The sequence below is a fragment of the Doryrhamphus excisus genome, linkage group LG20 (assembly GCF_037039965.1).
Source record: "Doryrhamphus excisus strain RoL-2023G ecotype Guam linkage group LG20, RoL_Dexc_Guam_v1.1, whole genome shotgun sequence".
Taxonomy (NCBI): domain Eukaryota; kingdom Metazoa; phylum Chordata; class Actinopteri; order Syngnathiformes; family Syngnathidae; genus Doryrhamphus; species Doryrhamphus excisus.
This window is the reverse complement of record NC_136376.1, coordinates 7,716,282-7,729,359: the sequence shown is the minus strand read 5'-3', so window position 1 is coordinate 7,729,359 and position 13,078 is coordinate 7,716,282. Positions and strand designations below refer to the sequence as shown.

The 13,078-nt window shown below is 42.3% G+C and overlaps 1 protein-coding gene across 1 annotated transcript; it reads left to right on the top strand.

Moving 5' to 3' along the window:
* Positions 1-8,489: 8,489 nt before the first annotated feature.
* On the top strand, positions 8,490-12,955 carry hps6 (HPS6 biogenesis of lysosomal organelles complex 2 subunit 3). Its single transcript, XM_058058353.2, has one exon. The coding sequence runs from the start codon at positions 8,679-8,681 to the stop codon at positions 11,403-11,405; it is 2,727 nt and encodes a 908-aa protein (XP_057914336.2). The 5' UTR covers positions 8,490-8,678; the 3' UTR covers positions 11,406-12,955.
* Positions 12,956-13,078: the final 123 nt, after the last annotated feature.

Genomic DNA, 13,078 nt, shown 5'->3' with positions numbered 1-13,078 from the left:
GGTCAGAGGTCTAATCAATAGTCATTTATTGTGGCCTCTCCACATCTTTTATTCAATGATTTGTTGTCGAGTGGGTATGAGAGGACGACACCTATTGCTTTGGATGCTATTTCATCTCATTCGGATGAAGTAGCGAGGGTTAAAGGTCACAGCTGCAGTCAGCACTGATTGTGCTCACTGCTAATTAGTGATCACTGCATGGAGACTCTATAATATGTGTTCCAATTTTGAGTTTAGCATGCAGGATGAGGGGGAGAAAATGAGCCTCATTTGGACGCCCCGCAGCACGATTGTAACAATGCAGCAGGAGGCAGGTGGATGTTGCGAACGCACATCTTTATCAGAACCATCGGGGACACCTTTAAAACATTACAGGTGCATAAAAAAAAAAAAAAAAAAGCAACTGCTGAACGCACATGCAGACAATTCCAAATGCCACAGAGCTCTAATGGCTTGGCAAGGCATTATCATTTCACAGCTCACTGTCTGATGCCCTCATCCGGTCGCATAGAAGATGACTTTATTAATCCTTAAGAGGTTTGTGACTGACTACTTCACATATTAGGATATATAAATATATATATATATATATATACCTATAAATGCACAACTAGTTTTGAAGCACAGGTCACCGTCTAATTGGTTAAAATTTCCAGAGTATTTTTCCCCATAGAAATAATGGAAATAAAAATAATCCATTCAAAACTATTAACAGATTTATGAGTGATCAGCTTCCCGAAAAAGCCCACACTAAATGAAATGAAATTCCTAAGTAGCCAGCATATTATATCAGGACACAGAACACAATGAGCGTTGTTGATCTCATGACCGTAGTACAGAGGCTGATCAATAAAATGTCATTGTCTTATTGCACAAACTTTATTGGCTACAAAACAGACACAGCACTCATATCGGGCCGTCGGCGGTGCAGACAGAAGAGAGATAAGAGAGAGAGACACAGTCAGCTGCTACAGCACAGAACTACAACAGTCAACTTCCCACAATGCAGTTCTTATTAAAGGTCCAAGCTGGGCTTGTAACAGCATTCATACAAAAAACGTGAACTACAATGGAGCAAGGGAACATTGCAATTAACGATGCTCATGGTAAGATGATATGATGGTTAAATTAAACTCATATGAGCTATTTATCATTATCACATACTACAGTATTAATTGTCCCTGTACCCTAGAAACCGCCCATGAATGATAAGGGAAAAGGCTGAAATGATACTTTGTCAAAGCCCAGGGCAGTGATACTGATAAAATATAGAGTTTAACCATGTCCAGTATCAGCCCCCGTAGCTGTCCACTCAGAGTGCGCTGCTCTGGTATCGTGCCCGTGAAACAACCAATCAGAGAACAGCACACGAGTGCTTAGTGCCTAATGCTTCTCCAGTCACCAAAAAACCCAAACTTGATTAATGGAACTTTAATTGTCAGACATTGATAAGACAAGACTGTTGATAAAATATTATTATTGAAATATTTTTGCAATTGTTGTGTTTACACTGTTTAGATATAATACATGTAATAAACTGAACATTTTCTGGAAACAAAATGGTCTTTTGATTAAATATTATGTGATAATAAGCTCATGATTAAATAGTATCTGATAATAAGATCATCACATGGTTTGTCTGGTATCAGGCCCAGTATCATGCCCCCGCGTGCCAGTATCAGCCCGAGACCGAAGGTGGCATGATACCTGGCCTGATACCAGACAAACCATGTGATAACCTATAAGTATCATTCATTCATTCATTCATTTTCTACAGCTTTTCCTCACGAGGGTCGCGGGGGTGCTGGAGCCTATCCCAGCTGTCTTCGGGCGAGAGAGTACACCCCGGACTGGTCGCCAGCCAATCACAGGGCACATATAGTCAAACAACCATTCACACTCACATTCATACCTATGGACAATTTGGAGTCGCCAATTAACCTAGCATGTTTTTGGAATGTGGGATGAAACTGGAGTACCCGAAGAAAACCCACGCATTCACGGGGAGAACATGCAAACTCCACACAAGAGATGGCCGAGGGTGGAATTGAACCCTGGTCTCCTCGCTGTGAGGTCTGCGCGCTAACCACCGTATCAGTATCAGTTATGAGTATGATATCTGTCCAAACAAATGTACCTTTTGTCATTGAAGTGAAGAATCAAAGATGGTTTAATAATTTTTTTCATGATTGTACATCATCTTCAATAGAGCGTGACATCATGAACGTTTGATAGAATCAGGACTCGATTCTCGAGCTGTCGCCAGTAAAGGTCTGAAAGCTCCACACGATGGAGGCTTTGTCTCATTTACCTGACAGTAGGATGGAAGTTAAGAGAGGCTAAGTAGCAAAGTGGCGAAGAAAAACCTTGCTACAATTACAGGCTGATTAATGACAAGCCGGTTGAAGTGCAATGAAGGGGAAATTAAAGGAATGCAGAGGCAGAATCCTGGTCTTTGAGTGCAGATATGGCTCAATTCCTGTTGTAACCAAAGCAGCAGAGTCATTTTGGACATTTACTCTATGTTGTGTACCAAAGTCCTTGGCAATATACTTGTAAGTACTATAGCCACAAGAAAACCTTTAATCTTTGGGGTGGCATGGCTCAAAGGGTAGAGGTGAAGGTTGCCGGTTCGATGCTCAGTCATCCCTGTAACCATGTCAAAGTATCCTTGAGGAAAGTTCCTGAAGCTCTAGTTGCTCCTGATGATGCATATCATGTCAGCTATTGGTCACAAGGGTTACGACGTGTCACTGGTTCGTGGGAGAAGGGGGGGTTTCTCTTTAACTTTTTTCTTTCACATCTTTTGTCCACACACAAATTTCATTCTGAGTCACTAAAATCTGTGTTGAGTCATTTTTAGTGCTATAAAAGCTGTCGTAAATAATCTAAATGTAAAGTAATATAAAGTATATCCAAGTTGTAGGTTCTATAGAAGATGTCCCTTGAGAAGATATACAGGGTCATGGCAAAACGATCTGAAACATTTGTAGGTTAAATAAAAGGCAAACAAAGTAAAGAAACCAAAAGGTGTTTTTATTTTTGAAAGGTACCATATTTTCCGAACTATAAGTCGCACTTTTTTTTATAGGCTGTTCATGGCTGTTAATTTTCTGTTCATATTTATTTTTGGTGTAGCTGAATAACCATTAACCAATAACCATATGTGTTTTGCTTTTATCTTTGGCTAACAAAATTGAGCAAATACCTTCACCATTGTGTTAGCATAACTTAAACCTATTCAGCCTGTTCTCTATTCTTTTCTTAATTTTAGAACTTGCCTTCCAACTTGCCTTCCTAATGTCTGTTTTGGTCAAGTAGTTTGTAAAATAAATTACCTGCAAAAAATGTGACTTATGTATGTTTTTTTCTACCTAATTATGCATTTTTGGCCTTGTGCGACTTACAGTCCAGAAAATATGATACATATAATGCCCTTTTGCTTTGTTTCTTTTTCAGTTTCTGCCATGAATTGGACTGGTGAGCATCGCGTTTTCATTGTGGATACATTTATCAAAACAAACTAATCTGTAACTGTAACACGAGCGTTATGTTTGCACTTCAATCTTGGTAGACATGATCCCATACCAGCTCCAAACACCATCTTGTTATGGGTTACCAATTTTAGAGCTACTGGATCTGCATTGAAACGAAAATACCAGAACTGATATCATTTTTAAAACATAATGAAACAGAATGGCATTATATGTACTTTTGGAAAATAAAAACACTTTTTTTGTTTCTTTACTTTATTTGCATTTTATTTAACCTACAAATGTGTCAGATCATTTTGCCTGACTCTGTGCAATGGTTGCTCAGGTGTACTCACGTTTGCACGTGTTGGATTATAAGGACAGCAAAGACTGAAAAGGAGCAAAGCGTCCAAAAGATGCATCCTGGAATGCACCGTAACTTCATGAATTCGATTAATAGTGCGATGTGAGAGCTAATGATATCTCTGCCCCTAGTGGGAGTGTGAATCATTGAGATAAGAGTGTGGGCTAAATGCGGAGAGACAAGCAAAAGTGAACGGGCTCTTATCTAATCAGCCAGTGAGGCAGACGATCTGTTACGTGCATCAGAGTGAAATACGCTATACACACATTTTACCACTTGAAATGTTCAATAAGAAACCATCCATTAATTAATTAGTTTGGGAGAAAATATTGAAATTGTAGGGCGGCACGGCGGACGAGTGGTTAGCGCGCAGACCTCACAGCTAGGAGACCAGGGTTCAATTCCACCCTCGTTTGCATGTTCTCCCCGTGCATGCATGGGTTTTCTCCGGGTACTCCGGTTTCCTCCCACATTCCAAAAACATGCTAGGTTAATTGGTGACTCCAAATTGTCCATAGGTATGAATGTGAGTGTGAATGGTTGTTTGTCTATATGTGCCCTGTGATTGGCTGGCGACCAGTCTAGGGTGTACCCTGCCTCTCGCCCGAAGACAGCTGGGATAGGCTCCAGCACCCCCCGCGACCCTCGTGAGGAAAAGCGGTAGAAAATGAATGAATGAATGAATATTTAAATTGTCGTTCCTAGCTCACCACGTTTGAAGTGTAGAGATTCTGGTGAAGAAGTATGGTCACAATCTCGTTCAAGAAAATTCACTTAAAACACTTCAACAAATTCATCAAGTTTTAAAGCCTCTGATAAAGTGGTGGCTTTTAAACATCAGGTCATGAGCATTTTTCTGATGCAGAATGAATACGATTGACACACCAACCTCAATTTCTACATTTCTTTGCTGCACATGTCCTCCTGAGATGATACACAGGGATGCATTCAGGTCATCGTGAGAAAATAGCACCTCTGATCTACAAATTCTACAAAAATCTACAAATACAGCTTCGGCCTTGAAGAGACGAGGAGGAGGAAAGCGTTGATAAAAGAAGAGAGCTCAGATTGGAGACGCTGTCCTTGAAGCCGCACTGACTCACTACTTCTTCTTAAGTAAGTGCTATTGCACAACATGATGAGAGGTGGCTGAGGAGAAACTAAAAGTACTGCTTTGAAGATTGAATTGACTGATTATTCGGCGACATGAGCATCACTACACTCATGTACTGCACAAAGAAATAAAGATATATGTACGTAAAAGTAGTAGAGTTGTGGTTAGGGTTAGGTAGATTTGTTCCTCAACAAGCTTCCATAGGAAACATGAAGTCATGAGGATATAGACATCAGAGCTTCTTCTTTCTCTTTCGGCTTTTCTCCTCCAGGGGTCACCACAGCAAATCAATCTCCTCCATCCAACCCTGTCTTCTGTATCTATCTCTCTCACAGCAACTACCCTCATGTCCTCCTTACTAAATCCATAAACTTCCTCTTTGGTCTTCCTCTTGAAGGTATTTGCTCAAGTTTGCTAGCTAATGATAAAAGCTAAAACAAACACATAGTCTCACAAATACAGACAAAAGATACTTTTACACTGACAGTTAAGGTGGAAACATCAAGTACGCATATGACAGGAAAAGACGCCTTGATGCCCCTGCAAAGGAAAGATACCCTGATACCCCAGCGAACAAACGAAAGGAGAAACACCATGAAAGCGGTTCAAGCAAGGGCAGTGCCGAAAGCTGATTGGTCCAGGACTCCAGCCTGGAGTGTATAAAAGGCCGGGCAGGGAAAGGAAGGGTGCTTTTTTGCAGCTGCGCTGTAATAAGACCCGCTTACTTGTAGGCATACAGGGACTGCAGATAAGCCTGGATGTCTGTATTAGGTATTATTGTCAGGAATAAATAATCTGGTTCTCATTCTATAATTTGGTTCTTTAAGATTCCCTTATCCTCTATTCGAAACCCACTTAGAGGGAGTCCTCGAGTGTATAAAAGGCCGAGCAGGGAAAGAAACGGTGCTTTTTTGCAGCTGCGCTGTAATAAGACCCGCTTACTTGTAGGCATACAGGAACTGCAGATAAGCCCGGATGTCTGTATTAGGTATTGTTGTCAGGAATAAATAATCTGGTTCTCATTCTATAATTTGGTTCTTTAAGATTCCCTTATCCTCTATTCGATACCCACTTAGAGTGCTCAGGGGGAGGATTTCTACACTACGCCTCCTACCTGGCAGCTCTAAACGCAACATCCTTCTACCAATATATTCACTATCTCTCCTCTGGACATGTCTGAACCATCTCAGTCTGGCCTCGCCGACTTCATCTCCAATCTCTGATGTACTCGTTCCTGATCCTATCCATCCCGGTCACTCCCAATGAGAACCTCAGCATCCTCATCTCTGCTACCTCTAGTTCTGCTTTCTGTATTTTTTCCTCAGTGGCACTGTCTCCAGACCAAACAACATGGCTGGTCTCACTGCAGTATTGTATATCTTTCCTTTCATAGAGCATTATAGCACCCGAAACAAAAACTCAATTTTCACAGCAACATGTTCTCAAAATTGTGCTGAAATTAACATATAACATACACCATAGTGCATCGCTTCTGTGTGTATGGCTGACAGCCCACTCATCTTCTTTATCAGCCGCTATAAAATGTTCATTTCATTGTCATTGGTTTCCTTTCATGCACCATATAACTCAAACTCTCCCCTGGCTTTAGTCTCCAGACAAGTACTTTATCTTGGCTTTGAGCAGCCTAAACATGCTGTCACGTCAAGGCAAGACTGGTCGGTTTGGAGCAGCGATTTACTGTCTGAATAAAATATAAAAAGCTTCATGCTTCATCAGTAATGATACAGTGTCATCATTGGATAGAAATAAAAGGACACTGATGTGACGGAGCTTTCAACATGAGAGACTGTAAACGCTCTTGTACAGATGCAAGGCTATTATTTTTACACCCAATGGGGATGGTTGCTGATATAATAGGAGGCAAAGGAGGCAACCTTTTGATTTAGTTAATTAAAACTTAAGTTATCATTTACAGTGAGTGGCTGAAGCGATGCATTGATCAGTATTTCTACTTTTTTATAGACACTTCTTTTCTCAAAGCAAGACTTCAGTGAATAACACCGGCGCCACCAACTGGACATTAAGGAAAGTTGCACATTGAATTCAGAAGACAGCTTACTGTGCTGTGAAAAAAATGTTGCTTTACAATATTTGGATGTGTTGCATCAGGTGGTACAATTATAGAAGACATTCTTCATGATTTCATTATGTTATTGGTCTCACAAGCTTCTCAAACTCACTTAAAAGCATGGAGTCATGATGCTGATGCTCTATCTATTAGATCAATTATTCCTCTCAGGATGGGAGGAGGGAGCGGTTCTCTGTGTGTGCCGCTGCCATGGAAACAACAGCTTTTAAATCTATTTTTAAAGTCACTACTTCACCTTTCATGAATATTGTAGTGAAGGTTTGGCTGATGGGAAACCTGTTAAAGGGTGGCAAACACAAGACGAGGCTTTCCTTAACATGCCCCCTTTGTTCACGGGGTACCTGCCAAATTAAACAAGGGTGTGCTGCAACAGTTTTGGCCGACTTCTGGCATGGACGAACGGATGACAAAATGTGGACAAAGGGGTTAATAATTTATCAAAAAGCATGCAGCACTGAACTATAGAGCATTTTAGGTTCGGTGGCATTTGAATGGTTACAAAATAAACACTTCCACACACACTGTGTAGGATTACTCGATCACTCCAAATCAGGGGTGACTTTCTAAATTCAATTTTGACCATTATTAGAGCCCTCTCGACATGAAATAGCACCCCTATAATCATCTTTACACTCATATCACTCAATATAGAGTAGTATATATATAATCGGCCAAAATAGGCCATTTCAGAAATAAGTAAGACTGGTGCTCGTGTGTGTTTCAACAAATATCTTCGGAACGTGTGGACAGGAAGTGATTTCAGAGTATGTTGATTGTCAGCCACATCAGTAGTTATTGGGATGATGATGACTATTGTGTTACTACAGTTCATCAACGTCTTGTATTGCCTTAAGCTGTATTTTACTTAACTTTGAATATTTTTACATGTGAAAATGCTTCAATATGTTTTTTTCTATTAATAATAGGCCGTAGTCAACTATGAACCAGCAATCATGTCTTAATTGTTGAAACAGTTCCAGTTCACCTCTGACCCTAATGACGAGCTGACTAGTTTAAACTGACTAAACTGGATTATAATTTTTTGCATTAAAAGTAAAAACTGGCTATGAACATGTTGATTTGATAGTAAAATTGAAGAAAGCCAGAGAGTAAATTACACTACACAGCAATGATTCATTCATTGAGAAATCTGCCTAGCAACAAGTGGTCACAGTCACTGTATACATTTTATCAGGAGCTAAAAAGCAATGTGTACGAAAGGAAAGCAGTTGTGGCTGTATTTATCAGCGTCTTTTTTGTTTTAAGTATCAGTTTAATATTGTTTTTCCGCGTTATACCTCTATGTGCTCGTAGTTCCGTAGTTTTATTGGGTGATTTCACTGTACACAGACGGGGCCCACAAGCTAGTGCCCTTAATCTACGCCCCGCCCATAATAATGCAAATCGCTTTTGTATCCGGAAGTGAACAGTCCCGTGATGTCAGCTATCGCAGCATAGTATCGGAATGAGCCCGATTCTATTTGCTCTTTAAAACTTACCCTTCGTGCCTTGTCAGTAAACAACGGAACTCCACGGTCGTCGGTTTATGTTCCTTCAGCGGTAGGCGAGCGATGTCGGACTTTATTGCCTTTCTTTTAAGCGAGTGAAAGCGCTCACATGACATGTCGGGATGCCATTCAGTTAGCAGGTCGGTGCGCTACACAAGCTAGTAGGCTACATTCGGCTACATTCCACTGCTCGCTCATGACGGGAGTCATGTCTCGCTTTGTGTTGGAGAAGCTATCTGACTTTGGGGATTACGCCAAGAAAAATGAGCTGCATGAGAGTTTAAATTCGACCAACGTTCGCCTGAGCCCTGATGGACGTCACGTTCATGTCATCCTCAGCCACCCGAAGCTCAGTCTTGTGACTGTGGACAAGTATGAAAGACCTCAGCTGGTCCAGAATGCGAGGACACTGGACTTGTGTTCAACAAGAGGTGTCCCTATTGTGGATATTATATATTTGGATAATAATGACAGCAGTAGCAAAAGGGACTTTGTGTCTGCTGCTGTGGTTTACAAGAATGGAAGAACTGAGTTTTGGAAATTCCAGGAGTGCAAAGGCGGCTGGAGTCTCCTGCAGACATCCGACTTGTGCAACAGTCCCCGGGCTAATGTGGTGTCTGTGTGCGCTTGTTCTAATCTTATCATCTGGTGTGAGGAGCGGCCACCCTCGGAAAGCTCCCCTGTTCTCAGCTCTGCCAGGAGTAAGTTGAGGTACTGTGTTTGCAGGCGGGACTACGAGCTGGAGGAGGGGGCTGTCATTTTAGGGGGGGTGAAAATCGCCCTCCACAACAATCCTAAGTTCACAGTGATCAGCTCTGGGCAATATGTGCACCTCCTCCCTGCGTCTCCTCTGATCAAATTCTTCCTCTCATGGTGCCCCCGCCGGGACTCTTTCAGGGTCGGCACCACATGTAAAGCCACTCCTTTAAAAAAGCTTGATACGAAGGAGTCGGACTTAAGGAAGTTGATCACAGACTGCTTAGGGTATGTGTCAGCACTCAACCCACCTGAGATCTGTGATGTGTCTCCTTCTGCTTGTGGAGGTTTGCTGCTGCTTCTCAACACGGGCTGGGTGTGCCTCCTGCAGAACGACGGGTTGCTACGACACATTTACAAGCTAGCAGACAACTGCCCTGTTAAATATGTTTCCCACACCAGCTTCTGCACATTTGATGATACGTTGGTGCTTCTTGTGGGTCAAAAGCTGCATCTGATAGACATGAAATGTGGTAGAGAGCTGGAAACTGTCATACTAAAGACCGAGGGGGTTTTGTTTGTTAAACAGGCTGATGGATCACCTCACCTGTTCTCAGAAACCGCACTTCATAAAGTGGTGCAACAAGAAATGGACACTAGAGACCTAAAAATGAAGTCTACAATGGAGAACATCTGCCCTGGAGCACTTCTGGCGGAAGCGGTGTTTGAGGAGGCCTGTAAATACTACCAGCAGAGGAGCTTGAGTAGCACTCAGCTCACGGTGGACGCTCTAAAGAAAGAAGGCAGGTTCCAGGCTCCTATCTCTTTAGCGTCCATTCTCAGGGACTACCTCAGTTCAGGACCCAAGCAAAAAGCATCAGAGCTAACTCAGAATGGAGGATGCACCGTGGGACAAGATAAGCTGAAAGTGTCCCTGGAGCCCGAACTGAAGGCTCTAGTCGCTGTGGAGGAGCTAAAGGGGACTTTGGTGAGGGGGGGTGTGAAAGATGTGGAGGCTCTTTGTGAGAGTCTGATGGAGAAAGAAATAGCCAGGCTGCTATCGAACTGTGAGCTGGATCACAACGACCTGGTCTACCTCAACTCCATCTTCAGCGTTTTCCCCTGCCAGGCATGGAGGGCGGCTCAAGCTGCTCTCCAGTTACACTACAACGGGGAAGCGTCTCTGTCCAGCCGGGCCCCTCCAGATGTGTGGAAAAGCGTCCTGAGTCCGACTCCGAGCTTCCCAGGTTCCCTCACATTAGCAAACGGGGGCTCACAACACAGGCACAGCCCAGCCAAAGCGGATCACAATGCAAACTGTACATCCAAATCCACGAGCGCCACTTCTTCACCCATGCCCATCTTTGAGCTTCTCTGCCATTCGGTTTTACGTTTCCAGCCCACTTGGCTACCCGGGTTCTTGGAGCTCAGCCAGCAGCAGCAAGGCTCGGCTGGGCTGGGCTTGAGCCTAGCGGCCTCCACCTGGAGCGAGAATAACATGCCGCTCTACAAACGTGCCCTGGCCGTCCTGTCATCTGTGAAAAAAGACGGGGACCAGCACCAGGAACTGGAGGTGGAGTTGTTGATGGTCAGCGGGCGGCCTAACGCCATCCTCCAGGCGCTCAGGATCCTAATCGGGCAGCAGCAATGGGAGCGGGTCACCCAAGTGGCCCAGAAGTTCTGCAAGCAAAGCCCACTGCTCAATAAGGAGATTTTCACCACGCTGCTATGTGAGGTGACCCAGCATCGAGACCTGGACCCCTACTTGGACCTTCTGTGGGCTCTGTGTCCTGAGGACCTCACTGTCACCACCATTCTGAACTTGGTGCTGAAAAACCTCCCGCTACCCAGCACCCCACAGTCCCTGTCATCGCTTCCCATGTCCCTCACGTCCAACCCCCCCTCCTCCTGTACTCCCTTTGCTGACCCTCAGAGCGGTCAGCTGACCATCGGGCTCCTGAAACCTCTCCTGAGGAAAGTTCTCCAGAGGGAAACCAAACCTAGCCAGCGCTATGCCGACATCCTCCAGTCCCCGTCCTTCCCGCCTCCGGCACCGCCCCGCTTGCCCATGGAACAATCCAGAAAAAGCGTGGCCTCGCCTCCCTTTGCAGTCATACCTGACGCTTCTTCTACCTGCTGAGTTTTAATGTCACATGACTACTGGAACTTAACAATAATAACTACTGACAATGTTAGCCGTGTACATTTTTGCCTCTAATTTTAACTTGTACATAACAACGCCCCTGTGAAGTTATTTATCTCCTAAGTGTTATACGCATGTGGATGTTATTAGCTTGCTGCAGCCAGTATTGAAAGTAGCTTCAGGCAACAATGTCACTAACATGTCAAAATGAACACAAGTGTCTTTTAAAAATATATCTGACAAGAGGCTATTTATTTTTCTTTATTTAGGTTTGCTTATGTATTTAGTAATGCCATGCCCCATTTCCTCCATTTGGTATTGTTACTGTGCCTCTTCCTAAAATAGCCTTATGATGAAGGGGTACGCCTTGTGATGGGCATTCATCTAAATCCCCAACATTAGTACATTTAAGTAATACATTAGCTAATTATTAGCTGTTGTATTAATTCATATACTATATATATATTATAAGGATGTGGCTCAATTTCCAATGGCCTACTTCATGTTTTCCTACCACTGCAAATTAGTGAAGACGGAAGTACCAGCGCCATCTGCTGGTGGTGGTTAATTACTGCACTTTATTTGATAGACTGAAGTATATATTTTTTTGGAAATACAAATATGTTTTAAAATATTTTAATTCATTCTTTGAATAATTGAATTATAATCATAACAATAACATGGGCTACTGTTGCGGCTAAAACTCAGCGCTGAACCCCAACGTTACTTCCTGTCCACATATTTTTTTTTTTACTGCTTGCTTCCTGTGATTCTATTATATTGAGTAATATGAATGTAAATGTGACAATATGTGTGTCACTTCGTGTTTAGAGGGCTCTAATGTTAAAAAAAGCATACTTAGGAGATTGTAAAAAGGTTTTGTGTGCTATAACTATGGAATTATTCCATTTATAAATAAGGATTCATACTTTGCGTATTAAGTATGATTCACCTCAATCAGTATTTTTTTTTCTATCATTTTAAAGTGCCTGTTTTGTTTTTTTATTGGGTCCAAATTGCAGTTTGACAATCCTCTAACTGACCCAAGTGACATATTTTAGAAGCCAAAGCAGATGATGACATTGTAGTCTCTAATGCTGCGTTTAATGAGCAAAGGAAAAAACAGTTTTCAATACAATTGTTTCAGTTGAATGATTGTCCTTTCTGCTGTTATGTCGCTTCAACAATGCTCAGCGTCGCTGTGAATGTCTTGCTTGTTGCTAAGTTGTATTAAAGAGGTTAAATATTAATCTTCCCTGACAAAGGTTTCACAGTTATGTTTTGTAAAAACAAGACATGAACGTGTACCGGTATTTATGAGTGGATGTGAATGCTATAAAAATGTGATGAAACTTATAACAGTGTGACTTTTGTGGGTTCTGATAGTGGCAATTGAGCACTAGAATGTGTGTTATCACTCCTACAGCCAATAGGCTGGTTCCACATAGAGATGTGAGAATCACAGCAGTGGTTCAAATGTAGACCCAAGGAGTGTCCTAATAATACTAATACTTTGTTTGACAGTGCATAATAATAAAATAATAGTGGAAGCCGATCGATATACCTGTTTTAACTTAAGACTCTTTGGTTTAAATGCCCACACATGCTGCCACAGAAAGCCTCCAAAAGTAAGATTTATGTGCTGAATTACAATTTAAGTCAGTGTCAAC